Genomic DNA, 25542 nt, shown 5'->3' with positions numbered 1-25542 from the left:
GTATCCAAGAGTTAAAATAAATTGAAATTATTAATCGAAAATATTAATTACATGCTGCACTTTTCAATGTGTCATTTCTATCTTTGCAACGATGATGTGAATAAATACAATTTTATTATTTGTGAGAATGGAAAATACATTGTTTTAAAAATTTTGCTTGACCATTAATAATTTCTCTTTCGACGAAATAATTTATGCGGATCCACAGCACCCGCGCGGTCAGTTCTGCTCGCCATATGGTTACGGCACGTCAACGTGTCACTCCCTCAAAATTACATTGTTCTCTATAACTAACTGCTCTTGGCATATGTTTCCTTCTTCATCGAAGTTCACGAAGAAAACACGTAGCTGTCCTAAACTATGGAAAAACATTTTGCAGGTCTCTTTCGGAAGATTTATATTTCCTGTTGTAGTCCCATTTTTCCGTTCCTTCAGAACAAAACTCTCACTCAACTACATAATCTAAAGTGGACGCTTTCCTAAAGTTTTCTAATGTTGATACTCTCCAATATATTTGAGATTTTTTTGCAAGAGTTTGTTATCTCATTATCTCATTTTGTAATTACGTAATTATAAAATAAATAATTGACATAATAATTTATTTATATTTTATGACATACTTATTTGATGCTGAATATGTATGGTGTATGCATATACATTGTATATATATATATATATATATATATATATATATATATATATATATAATTTTGGCAAATCATTCTTGATGAAAGATTAATTTGCATGTGATTTGTATGTTCCGTCGAGTGAGCACTCGACAAACCAGATAAACGCCCAGACAATCTCGGCAATAGTGCAGTTACGTAATCGCAATCGCATTAACAATAGTGTCACGTCAATAGAATTGGGTCATTGTATCGCGACCCGAAATGAAATGATGATTTACTGCGCACTAATTAATGAGATTAAAAAGTCATTTGATTTTGATCTCATCCTGATTTCAATCCTTTTCAAACTATTCCATATATAAAAAGTATCTCTAATTCTTTTCTCTCCGTTAATCATTTAATCGAATTTTCAAGAATCTCTTAAGTGGAATTTGAGCCGTTAAACTTGATAACATCGGAATAAATAAGTAAATACAACTGCTCTCAATCATCAGAATTGCGAAAGATAAATTAGCACATATTCGAATGTGCAATGCAAGAGGAATCTTTCTTATATTTCATAAGATTTTCCATTTATAGATCATGTTTTTGTTATTCGAAAAAATTCAAAAATCATTTTTTACAACTAAATATTGCTGTTATCAAAACTTATATCATCAGTGAAGTGATAAATAGGCAGGTGACCTTCCGTTAATTGATAACTTAAATCTAAAAGTTCAGTTGCTTTGAACAGTGATGAATGCAAATTATTAGCAATGAACATTTATTACTCCGCGCGATAATAGCTCGTGACCGAGATTAATCTAACGAATTCACTATCGTGAGAGAGAACATTTTCTACCTGCTGTGAAGGTGTGGCAAAGCTGTCTTTATCCAACAATTTTCTTAGTTTGAAAAATTAAATATCCTTATCAACATTGTCACGTTGGAAAAAATAAATTAATAAATATTAGAATTATAATATATTTACGCTATAAAGAAAATTAAAAGAAAGATTTTAATATCTACATATAATTATATATTTTATCTTGATAATTTTATAAAACATTTTATAATGTTATAAAACTACGATATATAGTTACGTAATTACGAGTCTGTAATTATCTCAAAAATATCTAAATACGTATCTGTTTTATTTATAGACGATACGCGTTGCTCAAAATATGCGAATCTTTTCCTTAAAGTGACACACACAAGATAAAATATGTGTTTGCCAGAAGTGACAAATTCGCGACGCTGGGAGTGAAATTATCAATCAGGCAATCGTAGATCACATTACCGTGGAATTGCGGTACCATTACCCGGTTCATGTACACGCATGATTTCGCTGTGAATGGTTGATTACAGGTTTGCCCACAGTGAGATAGCTGAATGGTATTAGTGTGAGGAGGTGCTCCTTATAAAGTAGCGGCGACTCAACGTCGATATACGCCTCCGTTCTTCGCGTTACGTCATCGACTGATCGTGCGTATCCTCAACGCACACATTGCGTACGATGTCTTTGAAGATTCTCTTGCGTAATTGGAGTTTGAACAATTTTTTCAAATATAGAAAGAAAATTTATAATTAAATTTATAAATTCCTGTTTTTTTTTTTTTAGTACGTGAATTTATCTCGCGACTATTGATTGTTCTCATTGCGCAAAATAATATTTCTAAATATTTTAAAATTTTAAGTTATATATCTATGATTAATTAAATATTGCGTATAATATTTGCGTAAAATATTTGTATCTTGTTCCAAAAAATTATAGCAAAACCACATTATATTTTTTATTACAACGTTTATCAACATAAATATAATAAATATTATTTTAATAATTCAATGATATATTAACAATGTTAATAGTTTGATGGACGATAATAAAACGGAAAATATCATAATAAATAAGAAGCTAAAGAAACGATTATTAGAAATATGCTACGAAATTTAATTGACTATACAAGTGAATACTCCCGACGAAGGGATGCGTAACGAAGTGAAATATCACGGATCGGATATACCATATGCACTTTACATTTGATTTTTAGTATCCTCAGCAATAACATGGCACATTGCATGTGAATATCGTATGGAAAAAAAATTCCACTTGGTTTAAATTTCCTAGCACGTGCTGGATCATTAACATATACGCGTTCTTGGAGAAGCTGAACTCGTGTGCGAGTTTGCTGAACGGCATTTTATTTAAAAAATCTGTCAAATATTCAATTTAAAAGAAAATAAGACTCAACTATGTAAAAACAGTTTAAAGAAAATTATAAAATATTTTAATTTTTTAAAACTAATAATGTCGCGAAAGAGACATTATGTATCTGTTGGTGATATTTGTTTTCTTCTATTTAAACAAATCTTATTACACTCGAATTTTAATCGCATTTTAAGAAAATATATAATTATTGAAATTATTGAATTAATTTATAGGAGAGACTAATAAATTTTGTAAATATATAAATAATAAAATAAAGTTTGAAATATTTATATTTGAAAAATTAATATTATTAAACACACATTAATTATTCCAATAATCATGATAATATATGATCGGCATTTTTTGTGAACAGAGAGAGACGAGCCCTATGTATAATTTTTTCCAGTGGCGTTTAAGAGACACTTCCCTTTATGGAAAAGGAAAGGGACTTTAAGTGTTACGTGATTTCCGGCTTGAAACCCAAGGTTGCATTACAATCGTCATTCTTTATGCTCGTACACGAATCTCCATTTCGATGTAATAGTAGTCGGAAGTTATCTAGTCAAATGCATATTCGATGCGACATGATATATCGCGTAATAGCACGTGGTTAAATGAAAACGATTTGTTTTATTAAAATCAATTAAAAACAAAAGCACTGATTCATTCGGGAAATATTATAAATAATTCATGTGTTTTGCAAGTAAAAAAAAAATATATTCTTGCGTATGAAAAGAACTTTATGCTTATAAAAGGTTAAAAAAGGTTAAAAAAATTCGTACATAAAATACACGCGTTCTTCTTAAACTTTTTTGAAAAAATAGCCTCCTGCCTATTACGGACAATAACGCCGCTCGCGGCATGACAATACCGATCGCGAGCCTTTTCACATACCGGTACCTTCGGCGCGATTTCACTCACGATACCCTCATAGGAGTACCTACGTACAACATTTGTCACATAGCACGCACGACGTACGTGTATGACTCGCTTTCAAAAGAGAAGGACATGTTTCAGAGATCAAAGAGCATGAGATTCACGTGTACGATGGTATTGAGCAAGTACGGCGCGACTTGGAGCTGTCCCGATTTTACCAAATACGGGATTACAAATGCTCGTATGATCCGTGTTTTAATAAGGCAATACAACGCGATGGATAAAATATATATATATATATATATATATATATATATATATATATATATATACATACATACACCGAGACATATATATTCGCCGATCGCGAGATTCGAATTCCACCTGACGACGACGAGAGCGACTGCTCTCTAATTCATGCACGATGGATAAATACGATGTTTTAAAAGAACGACTTTGCGCGGCCTATGCAGATTTCGAGGTTCGCCAGGAAAGTTATGCAAAATAGCCGGTGTAACGTTGCACGTGCTGCATCTCGCAAAGTATTACATACGATACGGAAACTATCGAGTTACTCTACTCTGTTTTTTTTTCGTTTGACTTGTTTGTACGCGTTTACCATGATAACAATCAGCTCTGAAAAATATATTATGATCTAGGAAAAGAAAAGATCCACTGGTGTTTTTTTAAACTCTAAGTATGTTCCGTAAAGGCAATTATTTATTCATTAATAATAGTTAATTAATGTTTCTATACCGTAAAGTAACGGTAACTATAATAGACGTAAATAGAGCGTATAAAGTGCACAGAAAAATGTATTTCTGCAACTGTTGTCATCGTGTTCATCAATATACAAGAAACTGAAGTCGTTCCGAATGTTTCGCGTTCTTTTCATGATTACCGTTTTATCGTATAGCTCAGTTATACATGATTGAATAGACGTTCGCCGTTTTATGGGTGAGGCCTTGAAAATCGCCAGCTCATCGAATTTCTGTGTCGTTAAAAAATATTTGCGTGGCGATAAACATCGAGAGACCGCAGGTGCATAGCGAGACGATCGCAGCTGCAGAACTATTTTCGGCGCTGGTGATCTCAACGTGGTCGATCATAAACTCAGTTTTACCATGTTAGGTAATTTGTTGTGACTAATGATGAATTAAACGGTAATATTTAAGTGTCTCTTATATATATATATGATATTATGTCACTAATATTGTAATAAAATAAATCAAATTAAACTAACGATATCAGTTTTTTCTTCTTTAATTAATTTCTTTTTCTACTAAAAAAATTGCAGAAAAATGAAGCAATTATTGAGAAATTCAAAATAAAATAATTCATATCATTCTATAGAGAAAATTATTAACATATGTAAATGTAAGAAAATTATTAACATATGTATTTGCATATACAAAAAAGATAGCTACGATAAGAGACTGTAATATCTTAGAACGACACTAAAACCAATGAATCCTGACTTTCTCTTCGAGACAGTCAGGTTGCTTATACTCGTGTAATCTGACTCAGGCCATCATGATCGCCCACTAATCGCACCTATTCACATGATTGGGGCTCACCTGAAACCTACATTGATATTCCTGAATCGCGAGAATTCCCGACGACACAAGCCGACGATTCCGTATCCTGCGGGACCGGTTCGCCCCTGCATTCCCGTTCACGTGCATGTATCACATATCGGTGATTATAGTTCCCCACGAATGCAAAAAAGTAGAGTGGGCGAGATCCTAAGATCTTGTCAGGTTCGACCCACGTTCGCTAAAGTAGCACGGAACGTCTATCCATAGCAATTATACAAGTGTACTGAAATTTTTCTGATTTTCACTGATACACTTGTATAGACGATCATTGTATAATAATGTGACATATTTTCTTATAATTTGGAATAAAATTATTATTGATTTAATATAGATAAAATTTATTTTCAAAATGATGTTTAAATTGACAATAACAAAGTGATCATTACAATGATTTTTATATTATTCAATGATCGATAAAATTTGAAATACTGTTTTTAATAACGTTTTTAGCTTCTATCTTGCTTGTTTAATATTTAAAAAAAACATTCGCGTCAAAGATAATGTGATATCTCTCATTAAAATGTATATTTCTCATTGCTACTATGATACTTTTTTTATTCTTGCACAATATAATAGAGGAACGAGTTTCATAGTTCATAGAGTTCGTAGAGAATAATTTCATTTTCCACGCGCGTACTATTATTATTTATCGCTTCTAGTTATTATTCTTGTTGATTAGATACAAAGGCATCTAATTAAACATTTATTATCTTGGCTTGCGAAGGGAAACCTGTTTCTATTATTTCCTTATTATATAGTTACAATGACGCGCATATTGCGATAATCATGCTAGACAGATATAAAAAGCGAAAAACTTTTTTTTATCTTTATTTCTCAAGCATAAATTTCAATTTAAATGTAGCCGTTAATAAATTTTATCAATTTATTGGCCCTTTTGTTTGCTGTTGTGGAGTGTGGTATGCAACTTCAACGACATGTCAAGCTTATGAATCGTTTACATAAGCATATAATCGGTTTGTCTCTTTCTACGTGTATGCATAGTGCATGTACGGCGCTTACCTACGCGCGCTGCACCAATCTAGAAGTCGATGTATGCCAAGGTCACTCCATAGATAATAACATTTCTATGTGTTTCGAGGTGAAAACCTACGACACGGAATTTATCCTGGCGACTTCCGCACGACAGCGAATAATTATTCGAATAATTGCATGTGCAATATCTAAGTAATTTAATCAATTTTATTATATATACATAAATTGCGGCATAATTTTAATATTTAGTTAAATGATGATTGATTATTATCAAAGCCTATTCAAGTTATAGATCAAACCCGAATAATATTAATTGCGCGTGACATGGGATTTAATTGTCGATGAAATTCCTCAGCGCAGATTAGAATAATCAGAGGAATAATGATCGAAGTTGTTGGTTATCATCCATTGAGCGTGTTTAGATGTTAATAGACTTTAAATTAACAATGTTGCGAAGCTAGGTCACTAGATCAGAGTCAAATTATGCACATGGATTATCTATTCGATTGCTCTGAAAACAATCACATCATGAGTGTTCTACAATTTACAGAATATATCGCGTTTTAATAGTGCAAGAAAATTTGATTATTTATCGATATATTTAATAATTACATATTAAATGTAATTACAAAATATATATCGATATAAATACGCAATGATATCCCAAGATCAACAACGATATATTGATGTCATATCGCGTAAATACATCGATGAGATAATTTCCGTCGAATAAAAAGAAAGCTTTTATCCTTTTCCGTGTCAAGCTAATATTTCGCGATCGTCTGACACAATGTTAGGCGATAAAAGCTACGTCATTAGTCACGCCATTTGTCACGAAGTCGCAATATTCAAAAAGCTTTTCCCATTAATACTTTCCAAAGCATTTGCCCAAAAATATCACGGAAGAATTTAAGATGCAATCAAAAATTAATCTAATTTAAATAAGCTTTTACATATTTTCTGTGTTTCATTCCGGTTTTAGTGCATACTTTTTTGCTCGATTTTTAGAATTTTTTTTTTTTTTTTGAAATACATTTTTTATATTTAACGTAAAATTTTAATTATATATTTAAACAATGGTTTACATATAAACAAATATCCGGAAATAGGGAAAAAAATTTTAAATAAAAAATTATTATGAATACGAATATTCTCGTTGGATATTCTCTGAGTGAAATTAATTACCTCGTCAATAGGTCAAAGTAATGCCGATACACTCTTGGATTTCGCCCAAGGCTGACACGCCTTTCGGATATAATTACACGATCGATTGTCTTACACCATCCTTTTCATATTGTCGGAGCGAGTTGTTTAATGCCCCCGGTCACATCGCGTCTTTTATTTCCGCCTTTCTGGGCTGCATTATCGAATCGATTCTCGCGCACGTAGACAATAAATAGCCAGCGGATAATAAATTAGACTTCGGATATCTGTTTCCAATTATTCTAATATCGGCGATCCCACTGAATTCGTGGGAGAGGCACTCGCAAAAAAGCAGTCTTCCGTTTAATAACGATAATAGCCAATTTGGTACACGCGAAGTGGTCGTTATTAAAGTAATTGAAAATATCGGAACATCGTTATTTCGTCGCATTTCTTCTATGTTTAATCGTATTATCTAATGCCGAGGGCATTGTCATTAATATTAATTATATTTAATAAAAGTTGTATTAATAAAGTTATTTTGCAGGAAAAAGATCTTGAAGAGTGTCTCTTCAAGTAATCATGACGCGTTGCAATGCTTATCACCGGAAATGAGTTATGAGTTAATGCCTGTGATTCTACAACCGTCATTCACATCATTAATTTCTCGTTATTATTCTTTATTGATTTTATCGCTGCTTGTATTTGCTTGAAAATACATTACAAAATAACACCATATATTTTAATTAATTAGGGATATATTTTGTATAAAAAATGATGCGATAAAAAAAAATTAATCAATTTTGATCTTTTCTTCTTTTGTGATAAACAATTGATATAGATAATAAAGAGATAATAATAAAGGGAAAAATTAAGGAAGTTTGATATAGCAAGGAAATTGTAAAAGAATCTATTAGTCATATGAGGTTGCGAGATCAGGAATAATTCGGACTGTACTGCTTTCTCTATGGAGAGAAAAAAAAAATTATACGAAAGGCAAATGTAGTATGATGATTCGAATATATTATTGCCTATTCAGAACGTAATTGGAAGCTTCTGATAGTTTAATGGTTAGACTGACAGTCGTACCTGAGATTTTGACAGCAAGAACTAACTTTGTCGAACATAATTCATCGTCCATTAGTTAGATCTTACTATCAGATTTTATGCCATTGATCGAAATAGTCCACGAGTATTGACCTCAATTTCGAAAATACGAATGTATTACATATGTATGCTTATCGAGTATCGTTAAATCGATAGAGAAATGATACAACCTCGACGTTTAAGCAATCATTTATCAGAGACAATTCATAAGCGCCCGATTGATTCCGAGTGTATCGGAGCTATATATCTGATTGTAACACAATTTTTTTTTCCATGATGTTTGATTTCGCTGACAGCGTCCTGCTTATTTTTTTTAGGGCAATCGTGGGCGCACCGGAAGCCGAAACTGCGCAAGCCGGCGTTTATCGAGGAGGCGCAGTTTACAAATGCGATATCGCAGCGGACGATAGATGCAACATAATCCACTTCGACGATAAAGGTAACAAAGATTATTGTTCATTGGAATTATTTTAGCTTCGATCGATGATGAACTCAATGGCTGTTAAGAATTAAGATTTTTTTAATTTCAGACGCTAATTACAATTTTGTAATCTTTTATTTCGATTGCTTGTTCACGAAGTAGGTTTTCCCCCACGCGTTTCACTCTTCACATATTTTTAGCCATCCCGTAAGCTGATTAAAGGCGTTGAAAGATATAAATATAAAATGTTTTCACCTCGCGTTCTCCAGACTGTCCTGTGAAACAGTTGACCCACATTCTATCTTTCTTTAACGCTACTGTAGCTTCTTAATCTCGAGAAGTAACCACCGACAAACTCGATGCGGGGAACGCGCTATTTTTAGTTAGTGCCAATACACCTACCCTGTCGTTGACCCCCTACTATATTTCGATGCTTGGCAATTGCTGCACGTGACGTTGCACACTGATCATGGTTTATTATATCTACCATCATTAATTATACATAGGAATAGGAAGAGTCTTAAATCATGTTTAGAATAATAAATTGCATACGCTTTGGTTTATTAAAAAATTAACTAATGTTTGCTATGATATTATTGAATCAAACGACTTGTAATTAAATGAACTGAAATTTCTTCTAAATAATATTTGTAAGATTTTATTTATTAGAATAAATTTTATTATTTTGTTGTGCGTATAAAATAAGTTTTATTGAAATCTTTATAATTTATAATCATAAAGCTTTATTTTATCATATAATATTTTGATTTTTAAAACAGATGGATATCCTTTTAACATAATTTTTAAAAGAGATAATTATTTTAACTTAAAAAGGCGAGTTGAAGCAGAACTTTATCTTAATATCTAAAACTATTCAAACGTCGTCCAGATGATATTTTTTACGAATCCGATTACTACCATAAATTCGTACTTTCTATCTAAGAGATCTCCAATTGCTCTCTGGTATTCATATAAATAAAGCTCAATAAATCCGTGAAGGAAACATTGCATAAATTCTGGCAGAGGAAAGTAACATGTTCACGAATTAATTAGAGCGACCGCGTTTAAAGTATATCGCCTGGGTTCATAAAATTTTCCAGTAAAAACAAGGGGATTAAAAATATTATCCCGCGCGCATTCGCGCCCGATGTAATATTTCACGCCGCTCGTAAACATCTGCGCGAATCGAACGCGCTAATGTAAATTAGCCGGAGTAAACCCGCGGCGCGAATTAGACGCGGTTATACACCTCGTAACACCGTCATATCTCGATAACGATCGACGGCGGTTCGGGATTTCGACCGACTCTCCAACAAGCAATGTAACACCGATGCCGGTTATGGATTCGTTCACGCGAGAAAGCAAAATTGACCGTACCGAGCATGATCGGCAGGAAATCGCGCGAGCGGACCGATATCGTCCAGAGATTTATATTATTCAACAAATGGACCGCGTGAGCGGGATTAATCTGTAATCCGAGATCGAAATAAAAGGAGCGATGGATCGAAACGTATATAGAGATATGTACATACATCTCCTTTCCCTTTCAGTGCGTTCACATATAATCGAGAAAATAGAATGCGTGGATAGTTTAGTTGTGATAGTTCGTATCTATATTTTGCGAGAAAGATACAATGTTCCCCGCATATGTATTCATTTCATTCGAGTTTCATTCTTAATTCTTTAGATGATTATTTCTCTTCTGTATTTTTTTAAAACTTGATTAGTTAATAATTTAAAATTACCTTATCAAAATTATATTAAAGGTTTTGCAAATTGTATTATAATAATATATTCGTCGTGATAGTGTATTAATTTTACAAATCTCTCTTTTGGACTTCAAAAAAAAGATTTGCAAGATAAATTAAATAACTAAATTAAAAAAAAAAAAAAATAAGTCGTTGAAGACGATTAAAGATCTCAAAATTTAAAAAATAATGCATCGATCTACGATATATAGATATTGATGAAAACCAATATAATTAAATCATCCATGCGTAAAATTGCGCGATTACTCGCCAAATCTATTTCTGTTTTATTTTCAATTTATTTGCATTCACGCGGAGAACTTTATCTTCAATGCAATAAGAAACAAGCGACCTCCGGTCTCTTAGTAAATGTTTTTCTCTTTCTTCGTTTCCCTTTAAGTCGAGTTGTTTTACTTGAGAAAACATTTTCGTCCGGCTGCGCATACAAGATTTCGAGATGTACATCCAATTAGTCCGATTTACCTCACCCGCATTCCACGGTCGACTACTATTACATCTGCGCGGACGAGCATTTCGCTTTGATCGATAATTAGACCGAACGTATGCTCTATCCTCCCTCGATCTCGTCCAATTAGGATCGCAGCCGGTAGTCGTAGCCGGCTGTATCTGCTCTATCGTCGTTGATTCTTGGCGCGCGAACGAAAACATCTCGATTATTTCTCGAGCCTTTGCCACGTACATACGTAAGCATCGTCATACGAGACTGGTCTTTCTCGCGATAATTACTCACGATATCATCGAAAGGTTGCTATATCACGTTCGCCAAATTCGCGATTTCGCGATAATTGATCTCCAATAACTTCAACATGCATCCTGTTATTTGTTGAAACTAAAAGAGCAAATGTATGTTTTTTTGTTTTTCATATTTGATCAATAATTATTTAATATTTAATATTTTTATTAATCGATGAATTAACATATTTATGTGTATGTTTGCTGAACCATAAATTGCTTGTTTAAAGTTCTTTTTATTCGATTTATATTGGATATTTGTATAAACTTTATTTTCTTTCTCTAAACGAGTTGCTTTTTTCTCTTTATTAGTTACTATACATCAAGACTGCTTTTAGATTGCCGTTATCTAAATAATGATGTTCAACATCAGGATCGAGAAAAGATTATTCTAAAATAATATTTGTTTTTCGAAAACGCTGTTTTACGAATCCGTATTTCTTTCAAAAATTTATGTTACTGTCATGGTTTAAAATAGGAGTAGATTAACCAGTAGCCGATTTACAGTGTGTCGTTGAAATCTTGCGAACGTCGTTCTCAAAAATAGCTACTGCCTGGTTTCGCGATGGAGCCCCAACGAGAACAATATTATTATTACTTGGACGAATGCTTTACTACAATTTATACAGGACATCTAACTTTAGACACTAATACACTTTTTCAGATAAAAAAAGAATTGTTTAAAACTGCATCTACTTTTGGAGCTTTTATTTTTTTATACTTATTATTTTATACTAGATTTTTTATTGATAAATATGTTTGTTAAATGAACTATTAATGATATACAATCACGAGAAGCATTTATTACTCAAAATTGGAAAGAGGAGATCGTTTTGGTCACTTCTCTCGTCATCGATCTAATTATATAAAATCTCGATTAATTCTAATTGGCGTTTTATTATCAAAGATTGAAAGCTACAGTTATATTTATATCCGCAATAATTTTATAATTCTCCCTTAACAAAAAATTTTTGTGGTATCCCAATTTTTGAAAGTATTTTTCTATGAATTATAAACTATATATATTATATTGTTTTGAAACTATGAATTCCTATATTCTCAAAGAGTTTTATAATTTCAGAACATTTTATCAATAATTTCGTACCCTTTAACTATATTTTCCATTTTTAAATAATAAAATAATAAATTTTTAATCTCGTTCATATAGCATACTTTATCTTTAAACTATCAAAAATTATAGAATTATTGACGGAAGATGCAAAGAAAACTGTTGCTAAAATTTTCAATTTTTGAAAACAAAACGTGAGATGGACTTTCAATTCTTATTCAAAATGTATCTCGCTGCTTCCACTCGCGGTATGTCAAACGATCTTTTCGATCACATATTCTCTGATTCTACCTGCGTATGAGGAAGGAGATCTCGTGCAGATCCTCGAGGTCACTCACACTTCGGCCAATCGAGCGAAAACGTCGTCTCGAGGAACTTGACTTTCGTCGTACACTTTACCGAGTGTCGGACTGTCTGGAAGTACTGAGAATTGTCTCTCTGCAAGAAACCAACGATACCTAATACAGAAAACCGTAAGACTGCCCTAGCTGTGCCTCTCGAAAGGTTCGGCCACGTGCTGCTCAAGAACCAATTTCTGAAATCTGTGTTTTTTCTTGACACTCGCGATCAGCTGATTATTTTGTCATTAGGTTTCTAATAAAAAGCCAAAAGGCACGTAGACACATAATTATTTCGCGTGAGAGATATTATCAAATTATAATAAGCTGTGTTTTAATTTATTTTAATTATACAAATTAATTTATTCATAATTAAATCTTGGGGGAAGTTTATATATAATGTATAAAGATAAATTTCATTAAATAGAAAATATGTATATCACATTATGAAGATAACTGTCGATTAATCTCGACAGAATTAATTCTGTTATCCGCGATTTTACTAGAATCATTCTCTGCCTTTGCGCTTCCCAGTCATGACAAACCGGTAAGGGTTGAGAAGCGAAAGACAACTTCCCTTTAAGGAGTAAAGCCGACCTATACGGGCTAACGGGTTCACTCAGTTCGTAAAATCGATGAAGAAAAATGCAGGTCGCACTTAAAGTTTCTTCGTTGTGACACCTGTCCGCGTTTTTTTTTCCCGAGATCATCGAACGATAGTTACAAGGTCGATCTTATGTGATGTTGTTGAATTATTGAGTTAGTTAAAGAATAATTTGAAACAATATTATTCCAGTAAGAATTCTCGTTTGTTATCTTCACAATATAAATGCATCTTGTTCGTCACTATTAATAAAACGAGAAAATTACTTTTTGTCTTTTGAAATTAGAATCCATAATAATAATCTCGTTCGTTCTCGACGTATTTGTGATCGAAGTTCGCATACTCCTAACTCTTATTGCGTGAATAAATCAAATTCCTATCTTTAGTTAATGTATCTCTATTGGAAATCTCCTTTTAGACGATGATGAAGGATAATAAGGATCCGGAAAAAAAAACGCAAATCACGAATCGATCATTTTGTACTCGTCTGATATCGCATGGTTGGGCGCATATTCTTCTATAAATTACCTTTCTCAAATAATACCTTTGATATGATGAATATCACAAAGGTTGCGGGTTCGACCGGAATTAACCCTACAGTGGGATTACCAGCTGCGAACGTCAGTGAGTCTCGTCCTTGCCACTCCATACTATTCCGTTTCACCGTCTTCGCTTCATCTCATTCAACGACATATTAGGTAACTTTCAGTTAAGTGACTACCTGACAGCGTAATTAGGTACTAATTCCTATTGTCGATATGCTCTTTGATTAATCGCTCTGAGTATCCGAATTGAGAATAATTGCGCATTCTCTCTTTATTTTCGATACATTATATAACATATGAAAATATATTATATATAGATAAACACATTACACTGAACACATTTTCAAAATAAAGATACAAATTATGTATTCATTTCTCTCTATATTATTTCTCTATGTAATAAATCGTATAAAGGATTCAAATTAATAAATTAAGAAATTATATAAAATATAATAAATAAATCTATAAATAAATAAATAAAAAATATAATCAAATAAATTAGATAAATTCTTTCGACTATTTTTCTACAAACGCGATACTTTACTTTAAATATTGATTATATCTCATATTTAATTTTTTATATATATAAAAATTATTTTGTATCTACAATTTAATTTATCTAAAAAGATTATTTTAAAATGAAATTTTCAACTAAAAAAAATTTCTTTCTTTTTTGTCGCAGGACACAATCACGTTAGAAATCCAAATGTGATTAGTGGTTTGAGTCAAGTCGACAATAAGACATTGCAGTGGTTCGGTGCTACGGTTTCAGCTTCTAACAAGGATGGAGGTCCGATTCTGGTAAGTACAACTTCTCCGATATCGAAGTGCACGACTTGCACTTTAACTGAAACGTCAGCGCCGTTCTCCATTAGCATGTAATAATACGTTGACAGTAGCGTATAACATGTTTTAGACATAGCAATCGTAATTAATTATGAAAATGCGTAATGAATTTCTAATTAATGAATCGACTTATATTCAATTAATTATACTCCATTAGCACAAATTTCAATTACATTAACTACATTAATACGTCAAACCTAACTGGCGAGTTAAAATGCTTTATTTTTTCTCCAGAAATAAAATATATGATAAAATAATTATAAAAGATTACATTAATCTTTAATAATGCGAGGGAGATTATTATTCTAGCGGGAATATTATCTTTTTTTTCGCTGTATATGTATACATTATATTTATGATTCGTAGAAAGCTCGAGATGTTATGGAAGTTGTTTAATGAAATAAACGATATGTGCCAATGAAAATAAACGATGGGGGGGATTTAGTTTAAATCTAGGGGATCTCAATCTTTTTTTCTCAAGAGAAACTTTAAAGCGAAAAGATAAGAATGTACTTTAGAAAAATATAAAAGAGTGAGCAATAAAGAGATTGTTACTTGCACAGCTTTTTCTTAATTTTTAATTATTCATTTATAAGATTTATAACTAGAGTTTCGGATAGATCTTCTAAGTTCTAAGAGATCACAGACGTGTGTTCCCAGAAGGCCGCAGTTTCTATTTTAGGGTTCGAAAACAAACGAATTCCCGGCACGTTCCTCGTTTCATTTGTGATGTCGAGACGTCTCGCAAGTGAGTCGAATTAGCACGGAATTCAGAAGTCATATTACTTATTTTTGATAAAACCGAGCTACACGATAATTAGAGTGAAGCATTTATCACACTATTAAAAAACGATGCGTATCATGATCGTTTAAAATTTTATAATTTTGTAATTATGTATGGATATATATATATATATATATATATTTTTTTAATATACATATATACATATAATAAATCCATATATGTATAATTACATTAATTTCTATTTTTCATTTATAAATATTGAAAAATAATTTAAATCTCTCTCTAAAAATATATAAATATATATAAAATATAGTAAATTTTAATTTATTTGATTATAACGACGCGTCTAAATCACTATTTTTTTTCTTGGATACAAAATTACGATATTTATTCAGTCCTATCACAAAGCCCTTTTCGGCGGCGTTCCCCTATTATCTCATCAACACTCGCCATCTGCGATACGTGTTAAAGTCATTATCTGTCCGTTCCTAGCTTCCACGCAGATTTCTAATTCAGAATGCGTGCGGAGCTCCGTTAAGGCGATCCGGCACGTTCGCGATGTAACGCGCCGCCGCCCTCGCTTAGATACGTTTCTCGCAATGGATTTCCCGCGCCACACTACTAAGGAAGTCGGATTTACACCGATCTAGCGCGAAGATCTCCGCCCTTCCCGGAGTCCTGGGCCCTTTTTTTTCTCTTTTTCCTCTCTTCCCCCAAATCGAGGCGGCGGTCCCTATGATGTACGAACCGTCTTTATCTGTCTTTATGTACGCGAGCAGGAGACTACGCCGCACGCATGTGCGTATGCTCATCACGCGCGGCTGCGGTGGCCACTATGATGATAGATGCGAAGATTGAACGAATAAGCGGGGAAAAAGAGTAAGCCAGGAAATTCGCGTTCGCAAAATACGCAGACCGACAGAATTCACGTTTTCAAGAAGAGTTAATACAACAGACTTTTTTAAGGCAAATAATTTTGTGATAATGCATTAATTTATATTTATATTTATATATTTGTCTTGTAATTATGTTATATTATTTTCTGTGTTATTTTTTTTTTATTGTCAAATTAAATTTATTATTTATTTGTTAAAATACGATTACAGTTTTTAGTTTTCTTTACTTTCATGTTATCTGTATTTTTAATCTCTTCATCTATGATTTTATAAATATAATAATTATTATGAAAAACTTATCAAAAATTTCTTTTATCAATTTTATTTCTTTATTTTAATATTAATAATTAATTCATCTATTTTATATTATTTTTTTCTGTAATTATAGATTAAAGAATTTTTATAAAGGTTTGACCATTCATTAAAAAATTATGAAATTTTTTTTATTAGAACGCAGGATGTTATTTTGTCTATTTATGCCCAGGTCATTCATAACGTTAAAATAATCCTAAGTGATTATGCGATTAAAAATGATATGTGAATGACTATGTGGATTTCGAGGAAATTCGACATGGTCAGTAGGAGTGAATCGGGGCCTCGCGATGGGCGATGAAAGAGGAGGCAAGCCATAAATAAAGCCGCATTCGTATGTGAGAGGCGTATTAGCGACGATTATCGTTCTCATGCTCGCGTAATTTTCACATAGCGAGACGTCGCCGCACGCTATCCCGTCAACGACGTTCCCATCCTTCCCTGACGTGCCGACATTATTCCAGAATTATCTATTTACTCCAGAATGCGAGAACGCGCGTTCCCTAGTAAACGCACGGCTTTTTTCGCGATTGCTCTTTCTCGCTTTTTCTATATCTCCCCCCAGTAATCTGCAAATTAAAGATAAGTAATTACTACTGGCGCTGATAGTTTCACTTCTTCGTTTCTTCCCTCTAACTTTTTTCATAAAATTTGATTCTTTCACGATATCAATCTTTCAATAAAAGTATAATATATATAAGATGTAGAAAAAATCGTTTATTTTATTTTATGTGCATTTAATCAGAATGAAAAAGAATGATAGTTACTAAAAAATAGATGGTTCATTCAATGAAGGGCTTGTAATTGAGAGGAAATAGACTACATATAGATTATATTCGTAGAAAGAACCTTTTTCTATTCCTGCATATAATAAATGATATTCATAAAGGTCTGAAATCCGATTTATGAGAGTGATTAGTTTGCTCGTTCATTAGAAAAAAATTATAGCCCATGGAAGTCGACGAGTGTCTTCTTTTACGACCGGAGGTGCGTGCGTGAGTCGCATGTACGATATTATGTATAGAGACTTTAATGCGCCTGTCTACGGTGTTAAAACAATGTGTCGATGCGTTGCATTACATTCCCGTCACGCATGATTGACGTTTGCCGGCGAGTTCGGTGACTTTCGAAAATCATACACGGGTGTGAGCATATAAACTCGTGTCTAACTTAAGCCACTCTAAAGTCATCCTTGTAATGAAAATGTGATCGAAATCACAATAAATTTAGCGAATAATAAACGCATTAACGAGTCAAATAATCAATGCCATATTATAACATATCAAAATGTAATAGTTTCTATGTTTTAATACATAATATTATTATTAAAAAATAGCGGTATAAATTTATTGAAATATCGAATTTATTCATATGAAATTAAAAAAAATAAAAATTGCGAATTTTGAATAATTAAAAATCAAAATAATTGTGTCAGTTTGTAAGATTTATTAATATATAAATGTCGCATTTCGAGATATATATTTTTATATGTGATGTTGCATGCGAATGTCTTTTCTCACACTTCTCATCTCTTTTTTATTGCTTTTTATTTCTAAATAGACAAAAATCGAAGAGTGTCCGAGAGCGATTGTCACTTTTGAATAGAAACTCGTTAATGTTCTTTGTCGGACGTCGTTGGCGAATAATGCCTCATTTCGATATCTAGTGGCGAATTTTATGCGTTCGGTCATCGATCGATTCATCGCTAGTGAGTGCCTTTGCCATTAATCGCCCTCGAGACAAAAAGATCGCGCGTAAAGATCGCGCACGAAAGGTGAACGAAGGCGCCGTGAGTGCTGGAAGGTATTTTAAGTTTTATGCAACAATGTTTTATCGTCTTACGAAGTCACGGTCTAGACCTTATAAAAACCCGAATCCTAAAGATTCAAATGACTTATTATCGTTGTAATAGCATATCAAGTCAATCACAAGGGAAATATAAACGCCAATTTAATAAATTTAACTTTCATTTGATATACATATAATTATCCATCCATATTCTAGTGTGTTTTATTCTGGTAAACACGATCTAGGATCTGTATAATAAACCAATGCCTCGAGCATTATGTTTGCGACTTCTCGTACGTCGGTGCGATCTTGTGGTTACGAGGGCGGCATCGAAAGGTCGCTTCCTGGTTGCTCTTTCCTTCCTCAACGTGCAACGTGTGTAAGGGTAATTTGTAGGTTGTTAGATCTTTTCTTGGTCATCGCAGAAGTCGGCAAGAGCAATATTCGCGCGGATAGAGACTGGCCTCTCCCAGCGGACCTTTCACCACTGACGCATTCCCTCCCTTTCGCGCATCCTCGGTGCAGACGCATCGTCCTTTTTTCTACCGCAATCCAATTCAACGGCACTTCTTAATCTGTTTCTTTATCGCCCACTCCCCCTCCTCCCCTCGTCCGCGTTTCTCTCGCGATCTGCCGACATTTCAAAGATGCGGCCCTCACGTTGATCGCTAACAGATGTTTCGCATTTCGGACTTTTCTCTGGCGCACTCTTTTTCTCTATCTAAATAAAGGCGAAGGTGCGGTTTGCTATTATTTCATACAAGATGCATAGATGATGTACTTTCTACTGATGAAATGTGTGCTCTCTTATCATTGATTTAAGTGATTGAAAAATCATAGAAGTTCATCGAACCAATATAATGATATTCTCGTAATTTATTTGTTATTTTTTCACAATTTTCTTGTGATTGTATTAAATAGAAATTATTTTCTTTAAAAAAATTAATTTCTAATCTAATCGAAAAATTTTTTACATATGTGTGCGTGCAATTATTTATAAGATCAAGTCTTCATGGTTAACGAATTTTAGATTCGTGGCCGTTGTCAAACCGTAAATTTTGCTGCATTAACATGACATTTGATTTCGATAAAATCTGCAAGGAGATGATTCGGTGGATGCAGTGAACATAATGCAGAGAGAAGACCCGAGACTAAGAACGGAACTTCTCCGTGGAAATAAAAGAACACGTTCGGGTGAAGAGAGGCAGAAACGAAGGAACAATCGGCAACAATAAAATATAGTCAAGGTGGAACGATAAAGTCACGATGTTGTTGTCCCCATTGGCGAGTCGCTTTCGCTTTCGTCCTCCTTGTCCTCGTCGTCGTCCACGTTGGCAAAAACGCATCGATTAAAAGTTAACCAAGTCCACCGCGCGCTATCAAAGCAGAGGACAATCGCGACCTCGGCGACCTAGCCTGAAAGCAGAGCCTTGTACGAAATCCTCGTCTCTTTTCATCGTTCTTCTGTGAACCCCCTGTGTAACTGTCCCCTCTCCCCCTCCTTTCCCTTTCTCCTTCTCATCTCCTGGACCTCTCCGTTGCCCTTTTCTTCTTGCTCTTCGTCTTTTGCCAGTCGGAGTTCGCCTGTAATCATTTTCTGCCACTTCATTCTCGAACTTCTTCCGTTTCTTTATTCTCGACGCTTCACCCCTTTTTGGGAATTGGCGGGATCTCTCTTGAACGCGCGCACGCGGCGCTGGGATAAGTCTGAGATAGTCGTTTGTCGGCGCCTGTGAGAATGGAAATACCATTGTCGGACGGCACCGACAGGACAATGTTCGAGAAATTCTCGCGGCTATACGAAAGATACCGCGAGGCGTCGTTGATCATTCTGTCTTCATACGTGCCGATCTCTTTCGGGGATTCGCCGTTCGGCGCCTTCTACGCGTTCGACGCATCGCGATAAAGATGGAATGAATGATTGAGAAAAGATAGGGAAAATTTTATAGATAGTTTCGAGTGATATAAGCTCTCTTGAATCGTAGAAAAGATTTTAGTTGGTAGTTTTCTACTAATAAATTACAGAATCTTGATCAATCTATTTGCAACTATATAATTATCATTCGCGATATATTCTAATAACACACAAGTTTATTTAAACCGATATATAACTCTTGCTGAATTTAAATTTTAAATATAAAATTAAATGAATTTCTGTTTGTAATAATAAAAAATGTTTGTAATAATAAAAAAAAAGTGATGTGAAATCTATTTTTTCACAGTAAGATCAAGAATTAGACTCTCTAAAATTACCTCAGTTTTCATGCCCGGTCTTTTTGGAAAGTTCATTCGAGTCAGAAAAAAATTTTGATGATTTCTTATTCGCGAATCAACGCCTCTCATCCGCCTTCCGATGAGAACGAACGAGAGGGAGGAGTTGAAGCGGCAGGAGGATAATCCAGCGAACGGACAATACGCATTCCGGTCCTATGTTTTGTCGGCGGGACAAATTGCAATGCCCGTTAAACGCTTGCTTTTTGCCTGCAGCGGCCTTTCGTGCCCTCCGGACACTCATATGGGCAATGCACTTTATTACCCTAGCGATATTGCATTACGTGAAAACGCTCCTAACAGTGAGAAAATTTTATCGAGATATTTTATTGCGAGATATTTTAAATCGAATAGAAAAAGATAATTTTATAATTATTTAGAATATTAAATTTTTAATTTCATATATTAAAATAAAAAAGAAATGATATACTAAATGCTAAAGATGATGAAAAATATTTAAAAAATTATTGTACGATTTATAGTACAGTTATTTATCTTTTCATTATAAACAATATCAAATATTAAATCGGATTTAACAATAATTAAAGAAAATCATAAAGTTATTGACCTATTTTCGAATTTTAAGTAGATAAATCTTGCAACAATTCAAGTCGCCTGGCTACGATCCCACGACCGGATCACACTGCAACTGTATGATGTATAAATAATGTTGTGACTCACACTGACCACGCGAGGTGACTCAACTTCAAAATTAAGGCGATGCGCAAACCACCTCCATCTTCTAGACTCTACCTTCATCACGTAAATATCCCTCCACGTCGCTACTCTGTTATCCTGTCGCTCGCGCGAATCGTTCTCTTGACAAAAAGGAGCCAGGTGAATGATGTTCCTACGGGAGCCGAGTAAATTCAAGGCGAACTCATTCGTTTCCGGATAATTTATATATGCGTTTCTTCAAAAACAGTAGCTATTCTTCCAGATTTTTGTTCCGTTAATAATTTTACATCAGCAGCAAATACATTTCAATAAAAATTTAATGGCAATATTGCCGCAAGATAGAATTAATTATTATAATAAAAGGAATAATTTTGCGACACAATAGAATAAATTTTTGGAATTAACTTTTAAAATCAACAAGAAGATAATTAATTTTTTAATGATGATATTATTATTTGAGATGATAATAATGCAATAATACAGAAATGGGTAAATTACTGATCTGATGATTTTAATGATTTTATTTGAAATGTATTTATCTACAAGAAAAACTTTCAACATTTATTTTAAGGGAACAAAATTCTTGCTTAATTGTATAATATATGAACGCTTTCGACATCAACCCGTAAAAATATCCGCGAGTCAGCATTTTTTCCTTGCGACACTTTGCTATAAAACGACGATTCCGCCGATAATTTTCGGTCACGTCGTTAATTTAAGAAATGAAATATCTCGGAGTTACTGAGGATTACAGAGGGTTAGTAATATGTGATGTTTTATGGTCAGTTATTACCAGGCCATTTCGCCCAAATAAAGTCGGTTTTTTCCCGTTGTTATGTTTTTACGTGCCATTTTTGATGTGTTTTATCGTTCACCGAGTCTCAGGAGTATCTTCCCAGTATGGTCATCTCAGTTCTTATATCACGATTATTCTGCAACTCGAGAGAGAAATACATTACGTAAAATGTCGCATTAAAATTGCGACAAACTTAATCGCAAATTGAAAATTATGAAAGCACGACTCTAACGTTTATTTAAATATAAAATAACGTTTTGCATCATTTATTTTACTTTTATTTCGCAAAACATTTATTTCTTTTTTCTTTTTTTTTTTAATGTACAATACTTGCATTTATATGTACACAATAAAGATTCAAAAAATTCAAAACATCTGATAAAGCACTTTTCAATACGATATGTTGTATCAGATCATTCTTATCGAGTCTGATCTTGAAAAAATGAATTATTTGTGAGTCATCGAATATATGTTCTTTCCATAGAACTTTAAATGAACTGTCAACCGGTTGAAAATACCGTCCGATCTATTCGAGCGAACGAGTTACGTATATTCGACCCGAGATGACCTCATTCAAACCCTTAAAATAACTTTTGCTTCCATACTGCCGAAGTCGAACCCTCTTTTCTTCTTCAAATTTATTGATTGACCGCAGATAAAGTTAGTGGCGATACGTGCGTCAGCATAAAAAAGTGCTTTAATTTGTGGGTAGGTCGTGACAATTCTTTTTTTTGAGACGCATGCTTGCATTTCAATATATATATATAAAACTTCTTCAGTCTTATAATAAGATGTGACCGAACGAAATCACGTAATTTTTTCAAAATTTTCAAAATTTTAGCATTTTTTGTATTTTTGTATCGTTGCCTTGACAATTTTAAAAGCTAAAGATGTTAAAATTGATAAAAAAAATACTGATTTGCAAAGATTCGAAAATTTCTACAGAATTATCTTATCCGATTGATCAGGTTACCCGATGTGACTTCTTCAGGATGGGAAAAGCAGCTGCTGCTCACGTGATGTGAGTCTGGAAATAAATTGTCTTTTCACCGCAATGTTGGATCTGGTAGCGCGACCTTTACTTTAAAGGTTCTGTCAAACTTTACGACCGATTCAACGAGTTCTGTGCATTTTATCGTTTTGTTATATATGTGTTCGACCTTTATTGTTCGAAACGTGCAAACACGTGTGCACGCAAGAAGCTACTACGAGAAGCCGATATAGGCTCGAAGTGCACTCTGATAAGTATTAGAACTTGCTTGGTCAAGCAAGAAACGGTGTTGCAAATTACAACTACGTTCTGGTATTTTGCACGCGTTATCCGTAATGCATTTGTCTTGTAAAGGAAATAAAACCTTGGATAGATAATTGAAAACGTCGATACGTAGTTTTAAAAATGTACTCGTTTTTTTTGTTTCTTGCAGTTGATTTCAGGGAGGGAGAGAGAGAGAGAGAGAGAGAGAGAGAGAGTATTTAAAAGTTTTTATCATAAATTAGGAAAAATATTAATTATAACAATTTTTTTTTTACGAATACGTTAAAAACTATATTAAAAACCATATTTGTGATACTTTAATTCTTTTTATAATCCGGATTTATTTGATTTTTCAAACAGTATAAACGTAAAAAATATGTTTTGTTTTAATTTTGACAGTTTTTTGCTACTATTGTAAGCCAAAACATCTTTGAGCAAAAGAAATCTAAAAGATATCCTAATCTTTCAGACTTTCTCTTATAGATAGATTCTCAAGCTTCTCTTGTATTTTTATGCTGTTTGATGGAAGAAAAATCAAATGACAAAAGGGAGCTCGTTCGTTTTACGGCTTGTATAAGGAAGTTTCATGCATGGGCCGACGAAGAAAAAGAAGCCGCGGTACCGCGTCTTCGGTTCTTGCGCGTTGCGCTTGGTAAAAGACGAAGAAGAGCGTTCCGAATGAAGACATTAAAAGTACCGTGTCATTAGCCGTGTCTTTAAACTCCTCTCAAGTGATCCTTTTTAATGAAGAGTAGAGATCGCGCGCGTGCAATCTACGAAAAGAAAAGCGAGCGAGTCGAGGCGGAACGCGCGGCGGCAGAGACGGACATTATTATTCCTTTCCTCCCGCTCCTCATACAATTAAACGCACGTTACTTTAGTTGCCGGTCGGAGCACCGGGCAATTTCATTGCTGTGAGCTTCCTGCCGCTTGTCCGAAAGCGGCCCCCTCCCCCTCCTCCCCCCTCCTATACTCACACATATACCGTATCATTATTTCCTTTTAAATCCTTCCGCGCTCTGTAATGAAGCGCGAATCGCGAGCCGGCCACACCCTCGAAATTTACGCTACGTATATTCCTCCATATCATTATCGCGCATTTCCATTCTTCGATACACGAATATTATTATATCGCCTTTAATTATTCGCAGGATTCTTTTGTAATCATCATCATGCACCGTTGCACCGTATCCTGGGAACGACAACTTGATTAAACGCACGATGAATTTTTCTCGCGATATATTTCTTATCATAAAATGTTTATATATTAATATTTGATGTTTATATAGAATATATTTTTTATGCGTAAAGAGTGATTTGATTGCATTTTAAAATATATTAGAAGAAAAATAGATATTACGGAAAGGGAAAGAGAGAGAAGAAATATTTTAATTATGTTTTTTATCATCTTTTAAATGTGGAATATATTGCATGATTTGGTAAGGAAGAGACAATTTCTCCTAATATTGTAGAGTTATGTATTTAATTGCTACCTAAATACACAGGTGGGTTTCGCGGAACTAATTTCCGGCTATTAGTAATGTTTGTTCACAGAGATTTGGTTGCGCAAAAGGTCGAACCCATTAGTCAAAGGCGCGTCTTTAATGTAGTGTATATCTGCAGCGGCATTTAGATTCTGTTCTTTCTAATGAACCGCGAATTACTTGCGATTATCGCAAAGCACGCAATTCCGCATCATCTCGAAACGCATTCTTGAGATCGAAGTTACGAGATTTGAGCTGCATTCTGTTTTGTCGATACAAATAATTTATTGCGTTTTCCAGCGCAAATTTTTTTCTTAATAAAATGATATAATGAGAATTTAGTACATATAAATGTAAATGGACAGAGTAAAAAAATCGGAAATTTATAAAAAAGATCTGTTTATATAATGCGTTAAAATAATAAAAATAAAATTAATTTAAAATTAAATTAATTTAAAA

General features: G+C 33.6%; 4 protein-coding genes across 5 annotated transcripts in view; 2 read left to right on the top strand and 2 right to left on the bottom strand.

Moving 5' to 3' along the window:
- LOC126857277 (ITG-like peptide) overlaps positions 1–25542 on the top strand; it is a 295970-nt gene that overhangs the window by 25779 nt on the left and 244649 nt on the right. The window lies entirely within an intron of this gene.
- Positions 1–25542, bottom strand: part of LOC126857276 (uncharacterized) — a 100487-nt gene that overhangs the window by 26500 nt on the left and 48445 nt on the right. The gene's annotated exons all lie outside the window — the stretch shown is intronic.
- The window catches only part of LOC126857262 (integrin alpha-PS2), a 62103-nt gene that overhangs the window by 7179 nt on the left and 29382 nt on the right, over positions 1–25542 (top strand). For both annotated transcript variants that reach the window (XM_050606496.1, XM_050606495.1), the window contains exons 2-3: positions 8852–8973; positions 14695–14813. In XM_050606496.1, the coding sequence (XP_050462453.1) occupies positions 8852–8973; positions 14695–14813 (241 nt within the window). The remainder of the gene's footprint in view (positions 1–8851; positions 8974–14694; positions 14814–25542) is intronic.
- The window catches only part of LOC126857279 (uncharacterized), a 136017-nt gene that overhangs the window by 93008 nt on the left and 17467 nt on the right, over positions 1–25542 (bottom strand). The window lies entirely within an intron of this gene.

This window comes from Cataglyphis hispanica, chromosome 21, assembly GCF_021464435.1.
Source record: "Cataglyphis hispanica isolate Lineage 1 chromosome 21, ULB_Chis1_1.0, whole genome shotgun sequence".
Taxonomy (NCBI): domain Eukaryota; kingdom Metazoa; phylum Arthropoda; class Insecta; order Hymenoptera; family Formicidae; genus Cataglyphis; species Cataglyphis hispanica.
This window is presented reverse-complemented; position numbering and strand designations above follow the sequence as displayed.